Source organism: Lynx rufus, unplaced genomic scaffold, assembly GCF_022079265.1.
Source record: "Lynx rufus isolate CCGP_SWC_20201006 ecotype Redwood Valley unplaced genomic scaffold, mLynRuf1.p SCAF_2, whole genome shotgun sequence".
Lineage (NCBI taxonomy): Eukaryota > Metazoa > Chordata > Mammalia > Carnivora > Felidae > Lynx > Lynx rufus.
The window spans coordinates 35,273,255-35,288,938 of NW_025814834.1; the positions used below are offsets into that span (position 1 = coordinate 35,273,255).

The 15,684-nt window shown below is 35.0% G+C and overlaps 2 protein-coding genes across 4 annotated transcripts in view; one reads left to right on the top strand and one right to left on the bottom strand.

Annotated features, from left to right (window-relative positions):
- Positions 1-515: 515 nt before the first annotated feature.
- The window catches only part of SGO2 (shugoshin 2), a 48,165-nt gene continuing 32,996 nt past the window's right edge, over positions 516-15,684 (bottom strand). For all 3 annotated transcript variants that reach the window (XM_047083929.1, XM_047083932.1, XM_047083931.1), the window contains exons 7-9: positions 11,989-15,186; positions 10,864-11,014; positions 516-843 (exon numbers count right to left, since the gene is read on the bottom strand). In XM_047083929.1, coding sequence (XP_046939885.1) covers positions 828-843; positions 10,864-11,014; positions 11,989-15,186 — 3,365 coding nt within the window. In that variant the 3' untranslated portion in view covers positions 516-827. The remainder of the gene's footprint in view (positions 844-10,863; positions 11,015-11,988; positions 15,187-15,684) is intronic.
- The window catches only part of KCTD18 (potassium channel tetramerization domain containing 18), an 86,727-nt gene continuing 78,234 nt past the window's right edge, over positions 7,192-15,684 (top strand). Inside the window, exon 1 of the mRNA XM_047083933.1 lies at positions 7,192-7,265. The gene's annotated coding sequence lies outside the window, so the exon portion shown is untranslated. The remainder of the gene's footprint in view (positions 7,266-15,684) is intronic.

Consider the following 15,684-nt stretch of genomic DNA (forward strand, 5'->3'; position numbering starts at 1 on the left):
TCTTTAAAATAAAGTTATAAGGGGCACCTGGGTGGCTCAGTAAGTTGAGCATCTGACTTTTGATTTCAGCTCAGGTCATGATCCCAGCCAGGGTTGTGGAATTGAGCCCCATGTTGGGCTCTATGCTGAGTGTGGAGTCTGCTTAAGATTTTTTTCTCTTTCTCTCCCCTTCTGTCCCTCTCCCCAGCTCGTGCTGTCTCTCTAAAAAGTAAAATAAAATAAAATAAAATAAAATAAAATAAAATAAAATAAAATAAAAAGAAATGAAAGTTATAAAAACCAAATTTAAAAGAACCTGAAAGGTTAAGCCCCTCAGCCAAGTCATCAGATTACATATAATGGAAATAATTCAGAAATCAACACCTAACAGGTAATTCTGAAAGTATAAGAATGAAGCGTGACAGAAAACTGGCCAGGGCAGAAGGCAACTTTTAAAATCTTCTGTGTGTTCACATGTATTGGATGGTTTAAAAACAAAACAAGATAGCTTGGTAAGCAACAAGATAACCAATGAAAAAATTTTTCACAACACATTTTATTTGGCTAAAAGGTTAACAGCTTTTGCTTAGTTAATGGCTGTTCAGTTGAAAGAGGCTTACACCAACAGGAAGATAAGTTATAGGCTGACCAAAATGATTATAGAAGTTGAACATTACAAAATAGATACTTTATGCACATACATCTAAACATAAGAATGAATAAATTAACACTCATGAAAAGGTGGGGGTAAAAAAAGCTTTCATCATGCACTTCATCTTCTTGATCCTTGTTTTGACTATTGTTATGGTTTGAGAATTCAAAAAAAACCCAGATTCCATAAATTCACGTCATCTTCTCATCTTCCTGCAAAGTAGAAAAAAAGGAAGATAAACAATACTAACAACACAAAGCTAATACTTTTGCTGTGAAGCATGGAGAAAAAAATGGCTACATCATATAATTTGGAATACTCTACGATTGTGAGAATTATAAAATAGGGGTTAAGAAAAATTGACTAGCTTAGATTTTACACATTACATACTTTACTATATATTTCTTTTTTATTATTAACTTTGGCATACATAAAAGAGAATATGAAAATGTATAACTTAAAAACAATCAAATAAATGTTGATGTACCTACCACCCAGGTTAAGAACTGAAATGTTACCACACGTCAGAAGCTTCCAGTGTGCCCCTTTCTGATCACATCCCCGTCGTCCCCCAAGAAGTAACCACTGCCCTGAACTGTGTTTATCTCCTGCTTGTTCTTCTTTAGTTAACTTGTTTTTTTTCAACACCTTTATTCATTTCCAAGTCTCTCCTTCACTGAAACATTAAAGTCTTATTTTATATTCTGTATCTAATCCTGCTATCAGTTGCTTCTGCTGGCACCTTGTTCCCTTGCATGTGTAGGGTTTACTATGAGGTAACTGCTCATTTCCCTCAGAACTTTATCTGTGGAAAATTTGTTGATGACTGAGATGAAGGAGAGCCCTAGAAAATATTTATATTTGCTCCTGACAGACAAAGGGGGCACTACAAGTCATTGACTAATACTAAATCCTCAGCTTGAGGTTTTCTGTGACTTCCAGATACTGTGATTTCCAGCTGCAATGCAGGAGAGTTTGATTTTGGTTACAAATTCTCAGAAGATTTTTTTTCTCCTCAGCTCAGTACCAGAGTTATTTCCTGGGGCTTAAAAAAGCTGGTGGTAAGGTTGTTTTTAGTTTGCTCTCCTACTGAGAGTAGCTTAACTTTATTGAAGGTGATCTACTATTAGACTCTTCATTTTAACTAAACCTGAGGATATGCCTTCTGTCCTCAGCCCCATAAGGCTATGTGAATCCAACACTTAGGTTCACTTAATTAGAGAAATGCCTTTGGGCAAAAGCCAGTTTCAGAGTCCACCTACCTCTCTGGGTTCCTGCTCTCATTTAGTTTCTGATATGAACTTTCTTTTCTTCTAGCTAACAGATTTGTTCAAGGGTTTTGTTTGTTTTGTTTTTTTAATATTTTGCCTAGTAATTTTATTTTTAGGTTGACCATGCACCTGGTTGGTCACATTATAAGAAGTAGAGTTGTATTTATTCTTTACATTATATATATGTTTTTTTAGATAAGAAGTACACGCACGGGGCCAAATTACAAAGTATAAATGGTAGATATAAAGTAGGTCTCTTTCTCTCCTTTGTACTCCTCTCCAGAGTCAATGATACCACTGCCTTGGGTAATTAGATAGAATTTAATAATTCTTTCAAAAGAGTTACCTATTCTAAATATAGCAAAATGCTGTAATGAAATAGTATTCTATTTTAATTTAGATGTACTGGGCATACAGATTATTTGGTTAATGGTTTAGCTGGTAAGTGTTTTAAAAGCAAATATCACAATAAACATTTAGTATAAATACTAAGAATGATGACAACCCAGCTGCCTTTTATTTTCTTTTTGGATTGGGCATGGCATCCAGCAGGTATATATCACAGCTTCTGATAGGCTCCCAGTGAGGACAGATCCTGAATGAAACTGCTTCAATGTATTATGGAGTGATCATCATAAGCATTGAGGACAGGCGAGGCAGAAGTTATCAGGAAGGTAATACAAATACATTTTTTAAAGTCTTTATCTTTTAAGTCCCAAAGCATTGAATAAGTGAGGAGATAGAAAATCTAAGCAATGTAGGGGTAAATCTTAACGAATATACATCAAACGAATATACATCAAAGTCTATACTCTGATAATAGAGAATACATATTCTTTTTCAAGTACTCACAGCACAGTTACAAAAGCAAATCCAATACCACGTTATGAAAAACATATACCATGACCAAGTGAGATTTATTCCAGGAATGCAAGTTTGGTTCAATATTAGAAAACCTATTATCATACACCATGTTAATAAATCTAAGGAAATAAAGCATACTATTTTTTCATAGATACTGAAAAAGTCCTTGACACAATGCAACACTCACCCATGACTAAAACATTCAGTAGACATTGAGGGACATTATCTCATTTAATGGAGAGACAACAGAGGTATTTCCACTCAAGTCAGGAACAAGCAAGAATGCCCCACTATTCCTGTTACTATGTCAAACTATACTTGAGGTATTAGCCAATGCCATTAAATAAGAGAAATCAATCAGAGGCATATGAATGGGTAAAGAAGTAAAATTAACTCTATTCTCAGATGATTTCATAGTACTCCTCAAGTATTCCTCTTCCACTGAGTTTTACTTGAGAGAATCAAAGGGATACAGAATAAAGGAAATTTAGTTAAGTAGCAAGTTATAAACTTACACAGAATTCAACACCTTTCATACTCACAAACAATAAATACTGAGCATGATTATATATGTCTAAGTTATATGTCCATTTATAATAGCAACAAAGAAGACTACCTACAAATCAACTTAACAAGAAATGTGTAAAACCTGTATGAGGAACATTTTTAAACACTTCTAAAGGTTATACAAGAAGACTTGAATAAATAGAAAAGACATCTGTTCTTACACAGCACAACTCAATACAAAGATTGAGTTCTCCCTAAATTAAGGTAGAAATTCAATGCAATCCCAATAAAAATACCAGCAAGCCAGACCAATCGTTTTTAACTCAGGACAATTTTGCTCCCTAGGTGACATTTTGCAACATGTAGAAATATTTTTGATTAATTTAAATGGACGGGTACTACTGACATTTACTGGATGGAAGGCAGGGATACTGCTAAATATCTTACAGTACACAGAACAGCCTCCCACAACAAAGAAATGTCTAGCTCAAAATGTCAATAGTGCTGAGGTTGAGAAACCCTGAGCTTGCCAAGCAAATACTAAAGTCTAAAGTTCTATGTAAAAATAAGCATGTAATAACACCCAAGGAAACAATGAAAAACTATGAGAAGGCAGTAGCCTTACCAGACATTAAAACATCATATAAAGCCTCTATAGTAGACAGGTAGATCACTGCAGTAGAATAAAAAGTCCAGCATTAGACCCCCATCAAATACATACAGAAATTTAAAATGTGACATGTTTGACATCTCAAATCTTTAGGGATAAGGATGTATTTTTTAATAAATGAATGGTGCCAGTACAGATGGGTAGCCTTCAGAAAAAAGACAAAATTAGATCCATATCTTACATCTCATGCTAGAAAACAAATTCTAAATGGACTAGGGTTTTATGTAAGAAATGAAACAATATAAATACTAGAAGAAAATATGGATGAATTCCCCTTTAATCATGGTAGAGGGAAAGACTTTCTAACTATGACTTAAAATTCAAAAAGAATGAAAGAAAAGATTGACAAAAATGACTATATAAAAATTTAAAATGTTTACATGATTAAAAATATAAAGTAAAAAAATAAATGATAAACTAAAAAAAAAATACTGGCTACACATACTACAAGGGCTAATATCCCTAATACATAAAGAATTCTTAATAACTGAGGGACAAAAGACCAGAAACACAATGAAAAAACAAAAAAGTTATGAACAGACTAAAAGATTATATAATGACCCCCAAGCATGAGAAAAGCATTTAAATTCACTTACAGAGAAAGGCAAATAAAACAACACCAAGATACCATTTCTCGCTTATCAGAGTGGCAAAAATTTTTAAATATGACAATATATTACATATGATTACAATGTGGGGCAACAGTGCCATAGGCTGCAGCTGGTAATGCAAATTGGTACTAGCTTCTGGAAGGAAGTGTGGCAAGACCTAACAAAACTACATGTGTTCATTTTTCACCCCTGCAATCCCACTTTTAGGAATTTACCTTGAAGATACACTTCCAACAATATGAAAAGATATATGCACAGATTATTCAATGTAGTATTACTTATAATGGCAAAATATTTAAAACAACCTAAATGTGCTATAAAGGAATGTTACTGCATGACTATAGTATATCTATACACAATTAAGTATTATACAGTTGTTAAAAAAAGGATAAGGAAAATCTCTACAAATTGACAGGGAATGATTTTCAGAATACACTGTTAAATGAAAAACAGCAAAGCCCAACAGAGTAGCTATAGTATGCTACCTTTATGTAAGAAAAAGGGGAATATAAATGGATCTATATTTCTTTAGGAAGGATAAGCCAGAAACTAAAGAAACTGGTTACCCCTAGGAGGAGGTGTATAGAAAAAATAGGATAGAAAGAGAGGGTAATGGGAATAGGGTAGATGAGATAAAGTAGTTGACATTCTCTGTGTATACCATTTTTTTCTCTCTTTTTTTATATCCATTCATTTATTCTGGTTTATACTCAACCACCTGAGCCACCAAGGCACACTTCTGCATACACATTTTGAATAGCTTTGATTTGTATAAATCAAATATTTCACATACCTCAAGGTAAACAACAAAACCTACCAAGAAACAGAAGAAAATGGAATACCAACAATAACAAATGTACCTAAATAAATTACAAGTGAATAACATAACTACTTTGGAAAGGTGTTATGGTAAGGAAAAGAACTAAACCATGACAAAAAGAACCAAATCTAAGTGTTATAATCTAGTTAGTAAATATGTTTCTCACAGGGATAGGAGTCAGCAATTCTGAAACTACTTTATGTGTATGCTACAAATGAAAAAATAAGGAAATGTATTATAGATAATGAAAGCCATGCTTCTTGCTGATGAAGAAATCATGAATAAGCAAAGCTAAAATGAACCCTGTGGTGTTGAACTGGAATTAGAGATAACAATATAAACTCATTGTTTTTACTACATATACAAATAGAAAAATATGAAAGTGTGTATACGTAGGGATTAGCATACATACATACATTTCCTAGCTCTGTCTGATGAGAGGGCCTAACAGCAATGACCCCTGTGGTAACCAGGCTCTAAGAAGATCCCTCCCAACACACTCATAATGATGTTCATGCCCTTGGGTTAACTCCCTCTCTTTAAGGAACTGTGACTCGCATTTAACCAATATGGCAAAGGTGATGGGATGTCTCACTTCTAAGATGACATTTCACCATATAATACTCTGTTTGCTAAAGGATTTGCTCTACAGACTCTAGTTAGCTTTGAAATAAGGAACCATTTTGGGAGGCCATTTGGCAAGGAGCTGAGAGTGGCCTCTAGGAGTTGAGGACAGCCTCCAGCCAACAGCATGAAGCTGGGGCCCTCTGTCCCATAACTACAAGGAAATAAATTTTGCCAACAATCTGTGTGACCTTGAAAGCAGATTCTCCCACAGTGGAGCTTCCAGATGAGAACCATCTTGGAAAACATCTTAATTACAGCTTTGTGAGACATTAAGTAGAGCACCCAATTAAGCCAGTCCAGCTTCCTGGTCCACAGAAACTGAGAGTAATAAATGTATGTTGTTTTAGGCTACTAGGTTTATGGTAACACTGTTATGCAGTAATATAGCCAACTAATGCAACACAATATAAATATTAAAAGTACCCAGTGCCCAGATCATGGTTTCTAAATAAAATTCTTCAATCAAAGGAAACAGGATCTTTGAAAACATGTCTGATTTGGGAGTTGGGGTAGGAAAAACACTAAGATGACCCTCGAACATCTTGTGTCAGAAAGGAAATAAGCGCTCAAAATATAGTATGGTCTTGTTAAAAGAACACAGAAGGAAGCCACCATAAAGGAAATCCTAATAGCCATGCTGGAATTATCTGAGCAATAAAATAACTATTGATAGTATTAGATTTTAACTTACAGAATAAGCATCCATGAGTCAACAGTGATATAAATAAATGAGAGAGAAAGAACAGATTTTCCTTACAGAATTCCAATAAATGTAGAAGGAAAGAGGGAGACAGAAAACCACTATTAGGAAGAAACAGAACTGTTGTAGGCAAGATCCATCAATGGATGCTAAAATTAGTGGGTGAAAGTTTGAGGAAAAACAGGATGCACAGATTCAAAGCAACTTCTCCAATGTTCATCACCGACAAAGGAAAAGATAGTAACTTTATAGTGGAAAAAAAACAACAACAACCCAGCAGACACCTCCTCAATCAAGTGATCAAGGTTAACATTACGGAGACAAACTGACACGATGAACCCCCTTCATATGATGCAATGAGGACACACCATTTCTGCAGAATTCTTGCCCAAAATGCAAAACTGCATTGTAATCATGAGAAAACAAAAGACAAACCAAACTAAGGGATATTCTACAAAATAACTGACCACTAGTCTTCAAATTGTCAAAGTCATAAAAGGAAAAGGAAGGAATAAGGAAATGTCATAGGCTGGAGGAGGCTAAGGAAAAACAACTATATGCAAGGTAAGATCTTGGATTCTAAAACAGCAAAGGATGATAATGGACAGCTATCGTTTACAGTTGACAATAATGTACCAATGCTAATTTTCTAATTTAGATCATTGTACTGTGTTAAAATTAAGCAAAGCTGGGTGAGGAACCTCTATGCTATTTTTATAACTCTTTGATAAACCTAAAATTAGTTCAAAATAAAAAAGTGTAACTTGCAACTCAGTAACAAAAAAGATAACCCAATTGAAAAAAAGGGAGAAAGATCTGAATACATTTTTCTTTGAAGAAGATATACAAATGGCCAAAAAACACATGAAAAGATGCTCAACATCATTATTCATCAGAGAAATACAAATCAAAACTATTACATGCCACTACTTTACACTCATTATTATGGTTAGAATCATCAAAAAACAAATAACAAGTGTGCAGGCAAGGAAATTGAGAAATCAGAATCCTCATACATGGCTGGTGATAATGTGAATAAAATGGTGCAGCAGCTTTGCAAAACAGTCAGCAGTCCTCAAATGATTAAACAGAGTTATCATATGAGCCAGGAATTCCATAACTAGGCATATACCCAAGAGAAACCAAAACATATGTAGACACAAAAACTTGCAAATGATCTTTATAGCAAGATTATTCATAATAACCAAAAGATGGAAACAAACAAATGTCCATCAAGAGACAAGTGAATAAATAAAATGTGTTATTATCTATATGATAGATTATTATTCAGTCCTAGAAAGAAATGAAATACTGATACATGCTATGACAATGGATAAAACCTGAAAACATTATGCCAAATGTAAGAAGCCAGTCACAAAGACCACATATTATGATTCCATTCATATGAAATATTCATAAGAGGGAAATCTACTGAGATAGGAAGTAGGTGAATGGTCACCTAGGGCTGGGGGGTATGGGAATATTGGGTAATGGCATGGGGTTTCTTTTTGAGATGAAGAAATGTTCTAAAACTGTGGTAATGGTATGCATATCTGTGAATATACTAAAAAAACACTTAAGTATATACTTTTTTTAAAGTTTATTTATTTCGAGAAAGAGAGGGAGAGCGCACATGAGCACTGGGGAGGGGCAGAGAGAGAGGGAGAGAGAGAATACCAAGCAGGCTCTGTGCTATCAACACAAAGCCAGACATGGGGCTGGATCCCACAAACCATGAGATCAAGAGGCAGACGCTTAACCAACTGAGCCACCCAGGTAGCCCTGAAGTATACACTTTAAATGTTGATATGGATGGTGTGTGAAATATAACTCGATAAAGTAGTTTTATTTAAAAAACGCTGATCCTTTATTTCACTTTTGTTTCTCTTCTACCATAACTCCTTTGTATTGCTACCATGTGCTGGTTGTCTTAAAATACCTGTCAGAACCATCAACAGTTTTCATTTATAAAAGAAGCAAACACTGAAACAATGCAAAGGACAAGAACATTTAAGACTACTTTTCTCTTTTTGAAAATATGATCCCAAATATGATCAGGTTCTGCAAAACAAGCTACTTCATTTACCCTTTTTTTTTTTTTATTTTTTTTAACGTTTATTTATTTTTGAGACAGAGAGAGACAGAGCATGAACGGGGGAGGGTCAGAGAGAGGGAGACACAGAATCGGAAACAGGCTCCAGGCTCCAAGCTGTCAGCGTAGAGCCCGACGTGGGGCTCAAACTCACAGACCGCGAGATCGTGACCTGAGCCAAAGTCGGCCGCTCAACCGACTGAGCCACCCAGGGGCCCCTTCATTTACCCTTTTAAAAAAAATGAGGGGTGCCTGGATGGTTCAGTTGGTTAAGCGTCAGACTTGATTTTGGCTCAGGTCATGATCTCACAGTTTGTTGAGTTTGAGCCCCACATCGGGCTCTGTGCTGAGAGCGCAGAGTCTGCTTGGGATTCTCTCTCCCCTGTTCATTCTCTCTCTCCAAAATAAACAAACATTTAAAAAAATTTTTTTAAGTGAGATTTTCTTTTTTTTTTTTTTTAATTTTTTTTTTTTTCAACATTTATTTATTTTTGGGACAGAGAGAGACAGAGCATGAACGGGGGAGGGGCAGAGAGAGAGGGAGACACAGAATCGGAAACAGGCTCCAGGCTCTGAGCCATCAGCCCAGAGCCTGACGCGGGGCTCGAACTCACGGACCGCGAGATCGTGACCTGGCTGAAGTCGGACGCTTAACCGACTGCGCCACCCAGGCGCCCCTAAGTGAGATTTTCAATAAAACACACGTACAAGGCATCTGGACATTTTTTGAGATAATTAAGGGAATTTGAATAGGGATTGGTAATTAGATGACAGTAAGAGATTGTTGATAATTCATATTGATAATTGATGTGATCATGGTTTTCTAGTTTTGTTAAAAAGTTTGTTAAGAAGTTCCTTTTTTAAAGAGAGATATATATAGAAGTGCTTTTGGAATAAATGACCCAATATTAGGGATTTGCTTTAAAAATACTATAACAGGGGTGCCTGGGTGTCTCAGTTGGTTAAGCATCCAACTTCAGCTCAGGCTCAGCCATGATCTCATGGCTTGAGCCCTACATTCGGCTCTGTGCTGACAGCTCAGAGCCTGGAGCCTGCTTTGGATTCTGTGTCTTCCTCTCTCTCTGCCCCAACTTGTGCTCACTCGTTCTCCCTCTCTCTCAAAAACAAATAAAAACATTAAAAAAAAATACTACAACAAAAAAGGACAGATGAAATAAATAAGGCAAAATATTGATAACTATTGAAGCTGAGTGATGTATAAATAGGAGGAGTACTTGTTCTCTTTGTTGGGGAAATTTGATATTTTTTTTAAAAATTTTTTTTAACGTTTATTTATTTTTGAGACAGAGAGAGACAGAGCATGAACGGGGGAGGGTCAGAGAAAGGGAGACACAGAATCTGAAACAGGCTCCAGGGTCTGAGCTATCAGCACAGAGCCTGACGCGGGGCTCAAACTCACGGACTGTGAGATCATGACCTGAGCTGAAGTCGGATGCTTTACTGACTGAGCCACCCAGGCACCCCGGAAATTTGATATTTTTTTTTTTAATTTTTTTTTTCAACGTTTATTTATTTTTGGGACAGAGAGAGACAGAGCATGAACGGGGGAGGGGCAGAGAGAGAGGGAGACACAGAATCGGAAACAGGCTCCAGGCTCCGAGCCATCAGCCCAGAGCCTGACGCGGGGCTCGAACTCACGGACCGTGAGATCGTGACCTGGCTGAAGTCGGACGCTTAACCGACTGCGCCACCCAGGCGCCCCGGAAATTTGATATTTTTAAAAAGAAAGAAGACTATTAGTCTTTAAGGCCAAAGAACAAATAAAGCCACTTTCAATTTTTCTAGGGAACAAGGTAGAAAACTAATGAAGATAACAGACATGGAAATAGTGCTATGCAAATCATAGACAGCAGTTTTTTACAAAGCCTGTTCAAAGAATAAAAGAAGATATTTCTTCAAATCTCATCTAGATCATTACTGTGGTTGTTATATATCAAAAATCTACTGATATTCAGAAGTGTTCAAATACAATTCAGGCAGGAATTTCTTTTAAAGCATATATTTTATATTATCATACTGAAATCACTTTAATATCACTGAAATACTTACCTTTTGAGATTTGGCTCTTTTAAATAGAGAGGAGTACACCTTCTTCTTCGGCTTGGTAGCTCTAAAGATGGATTTTCTGACTTATTTTCAGCGTTAGCAGTGTTATTTGAAATAAAACTGGTATTTGTCAAGTCCTGCAGTGTTCTACCACCTGAGAAGAATATTATTTTCACTATAAGCATAGAGAGAGAGATACGGGATATCTCCCATATAGAAATAGATATGGGATATTTGTGGTTTGCAAATAGCTGACAGCAAATTTTTAAACTTAACAATTATTAAGTTGTAATTTTAAATATTATAATAGTAGCACTGAAATTATTTATAAATCAGGTGTTTTTTCCAACAATGAGAGGAAAAGAGATTTAATATTTTAAACAAAGTATCAAACTATATTTTATCCTGAAGCCACATATAGGCTGATAAAAATTTTTCACAAGTCACAAGTCTTGATTCACAGAATCATACAAATTACTACACATTCATTCAACATTTGTTATCGATTGTTTACTCTGTGAAAGGCACCACGAGGAATATAGAGATGAAAGATGACTCACCAGTCCTCTATAATGGCCTGCAACTCAAACTTTTGCACTTCATTTGCTTCAATATTCCTTCTACCTGGAATAGCTTTATACACCAAAATCCTGGTGTTCTCAAACTTGAGAAGATATCTGCACCCCCATGTTCATAGAGGCATTATTTACAATAGCCAAGATATGTCCATTGATGGATGAATGGATAAAGAAGTTGGGTGTGTGCATGTATGTGTGTGCATACACACATACACACACACACACACACAAATATATAGAACATATATATTCTATTTGCATAGAACATATATATACACGCTATGAATATTTTTCACCCATAAAAAATGAGGAAATCCTACCATCTGAAACAATACCAAAAAAAAAATAAAAATAAAGAAGGATCTTGAAGGCATTATGCTAAGTGAAATAAGTCACACACACAAAACAAATACTGTATATTGTTTCTATAGATCAGCTACACAGTTAAATATTATTTTAAACTCCATAAAAATATCAGGACATACTTTACTGGTTAAATGAAAAAAGAAAATACACTTTTAAAACTTGATCACTTCAGCTTTTGACCTACCTATTTCTGATTTTTGTGTTCTCTGGTTGACTTTGAATTTCATCCCTTTCATCTTCTCATGTACATCATCTGTTACTTGAAAGATTGGTGAGCTCTCCAGGGCAAAACTTTCTTTTATTACCAGATTTTTACTAGAAGAAATACTTAGAGGTACTGAATCCCCAGGAACACTGTTAAAGGAAGAATCTTGTATGTTAGGTGAATATACCTGAGACAAAGATTCAAATGCCTTTGTGTAAAAGTCTGGCTTCATTTTGACAACTTTCTCATTTTCCAAAATTTTTTCCTCATTAGCCTGTTCAGATTCAACTGATATTCCCCGATCAGTGTCAGATATTACCTGCATTACTTCATGGTTATCTGAAGAAGGATAGATGAAGATCTTCCTTTTCTTTGATTTAGATGCCGTTTTGTTAACTTTTCTAACCTGGCACTCTCCTTCTTTTATCACTTCCACAAAGGGAATGTTTTTCTTTTTTTCATTCAGAGTTGTAGTTCTTTCCTTTGGATTCTCCTGCTTACCAGGATCAGAATCTGCTTCATTAGTAATAGATTTTAAACCTGATTCTGAGACAGATGTCTGTAAAGAATCTGCTAACTGCAAAATAGATTTTTTACCTTTGGCCAAAATCGTTGTCTTTCCTGAAGATTCTTTCCCATGCTTTTTAACTAGTTTGTAAAGATTTGAAATTTGATCACAGTTTTCCTTTTCATGGCTATCAATTTCCATAGAGTACCCACTGATAATACCTTGGCATTCAAGTATTTGTTTAGATTTATTTACTTGAAAATCCAGACCATTTATATAGCTTTCTTGATCATGCACATCTTTATCATTATCCCCATATATGGGGCACCTTTCAGAAATTATTTCTGTCTTCTGATTTACTTTCTGCCTAAGTTTCTTATTTATTTTTGATTCATTCTGTTGAGCAGGTCGCATATCAGTGACATGCTTTTTCAAATCCAACACATTCTGTGTCTCATAATCATACAAATTTCCATTATTTTGTGTGGAAAGATAAGCTGTTTGTAATTCACTTGTGACTTCTAGGTTTTCATAAATAGTTTCTTTATCTGTTTGGGATAGGGAAAAGAAGTTACCTTCTTCTGGGTCATGCACGCCTTTTTTTTTTAACTCATTTACTCGGTTCATTTCTAAAATTATTTCTGTCTTCCGATTTACTTTCTGTCTGAGCCTCTTATTTATTTTTGATTCATTTTGCTTTGCAAGTGGCATATCGGTAGTAACATGTTTTTTCACCCCCAAAATGTTTTGAGTCTCATGACATAGGTTCCTATTACCTTCAGTGGAAGGATCAGCTATCTGAAATTCATTTAAGTCTTCTGGGTTTTCAGGGATGGTTTCTTTTTCCTTTTGGGTTAGAGAAAGTAAGTTATCTTTTTCTGGGTCATGTATGTCTTTGTCATTATTCTCATATACTTGGTTGATTTCAGAAATTATTTCTGTCTTCCGACACACCTTTTGCCTAAGCTTCTTATCTATTTTTGATTCATTTTGACAAGTAGGTTGCATATCATGGATATGCTTTTTCACTCCTAGAACATTTTGAGTCTCATAATCGTATAGTTTTCTACTATCTTTGGTAGAAAGGGCAGGTGTTTGGAACTCACTTGGGTCTTTTAGATTTTCAGGGATGATTTCTTTATCTTTCTGGGTTAGGAAGAAAGAATTACCCTTTTCTGGGCAATACACATTTTTGCCATTATCTAAATGATTCATTTCAGAAATTATTTCTGTCTTCCGATTTACTTTCTGCCTGAGATTCTTATTAACTTTTGATTCATTTTGCTGAACAGGGTACACATTAGTGATCTGCTTTTGCATATCCAACACATTTTGTATCTCACAATCATACAGGTTTCCATTATCAATGGTGGAAACAGCAGGTTTTTGAAACTCATCTGAAACTTCTAGGTTTCCAGACATGGTTTCTTTATCCTCTTGGGTTTGGAAGGAAAAGTTACCTTTTTCTGGGCCATACACATCTTTACCACTATCCCCATATACTTGGTTTGATTCAGAAATTATTTCTGTCCTCCGATTTACTTTCTGCCTAAGCTTCTCATTTATTTTTGATTGATGTTGCTGAGTAGGTTGCTTATCAGTGACATGCTTTTTCAAATACGACATATTCTGGGTCTTATAATCACATAAACTTCCATTATCTTTGGTGGAAAGATCGGCTGTTTGAAATTCACTTGTGACTTCTAGGTTTTCAGAAGTGGTTTCATTATTTTTTTGGTTTGGGAATAAGTTACCTTTTTCTAACTTATGAATCACAAATGTCTGTCTAGAAGCTTTACTTTTATGATAAGCTACAGAACTCTGACCCATATCAAATTTACTCTCCTGCTGGAATTTATCTGAACTTTGGGAGAAAGAGTTGGTTTCCTCTTGTTCATTTGTTACATGTATTCTCTTCTTTTTTTTATTATGCTGTATACTTTCTCTGTCATCTTGATCAAAGCCATTATGAAGGGTTACTTCCTTCAGTATGTTCAACTGAGTCAGCTGCTCAGCACTGAAAATAAAATTTGGATCTTCTGAATTCCCTTTGCCATCCACGACAACTGATTTTTCTTCTGGTCCAGTTTCAATCTTTTCCTCAATATCAATATCTGAACTATTTTTAAATTGTCTCTTAGATCTTTCTCTCTTTTTTTCAGAACTTGAATCTTTCACTTTTCTGAAAGTTTTTATTTCACAATCATTTGATTTTTTATCACTTCTATTTTTAGCGCCTGTTGAAACTGTAACAATTTTGCTTACTTCACCAGCAGTTAAATCCATGTCAGCATCATATACAGTTTTCTGCAATTGATAGTCATCACTACCCTGAAATGGATTCATGTACTCTGCAGCTGGTTCACTTGTAGACTCAGATGAGTCAGGAAGGCACTGTATGTTTCTCTGCATTTTGATATTTGTTTCATTAGTACAATCATTTATCTCATGCCAATTAAATTCTCGACTTGAAATCTGTTGTTGACCTAAATCCATCACATGAAGACTGTCAGTAGAAGGATTATTTGATTCCCAAGATGATACACGTTTTTTCCTTTCAGTTATATTACTAGGAGATGGTTTCTCCTTTCTGTGGCTGATTGACTGGGCATTTCTAATCTCACTCATTAGAGAATTCTTGGAACTTTGGTCTGAGTGGAAATGATTTTCTATAAAATAAGAGGAAAGAAAATTCAGAAATAAGTAATGGCAAGGAATTTGTTATTTTAAACAAATTAGATTAAATATCAAACTGTTTCACAGAGAGGATTTCTGACAATATGTTCTGTTCAGATACTATAAAGAATCTACACTAATGAAAATAAAGTAGAAATGATCAGAGTATTCACAAGTCATTATATTTGTATCTATGGAAAATATATACTTAGAATTCACTCTATCTTGGCCCCAACAGTACTGGGGAATATAGCTGATAACAGAGCCATTAGCATGTATTTCTAAAATGGGAGGAGGCCAGCAAATGAACCCAAATAAAAGTGATAACTCTGATAAGGATTACTATCAAAAGGCTATCAACAGGCAGCTAATATTTATATAAATATTTATGTGAAAATTTATGTGTATATATATATATACACATACATATGTATGTGTATATATATATACACATAAATATGTATATATATGTATATATATGCATATATGTA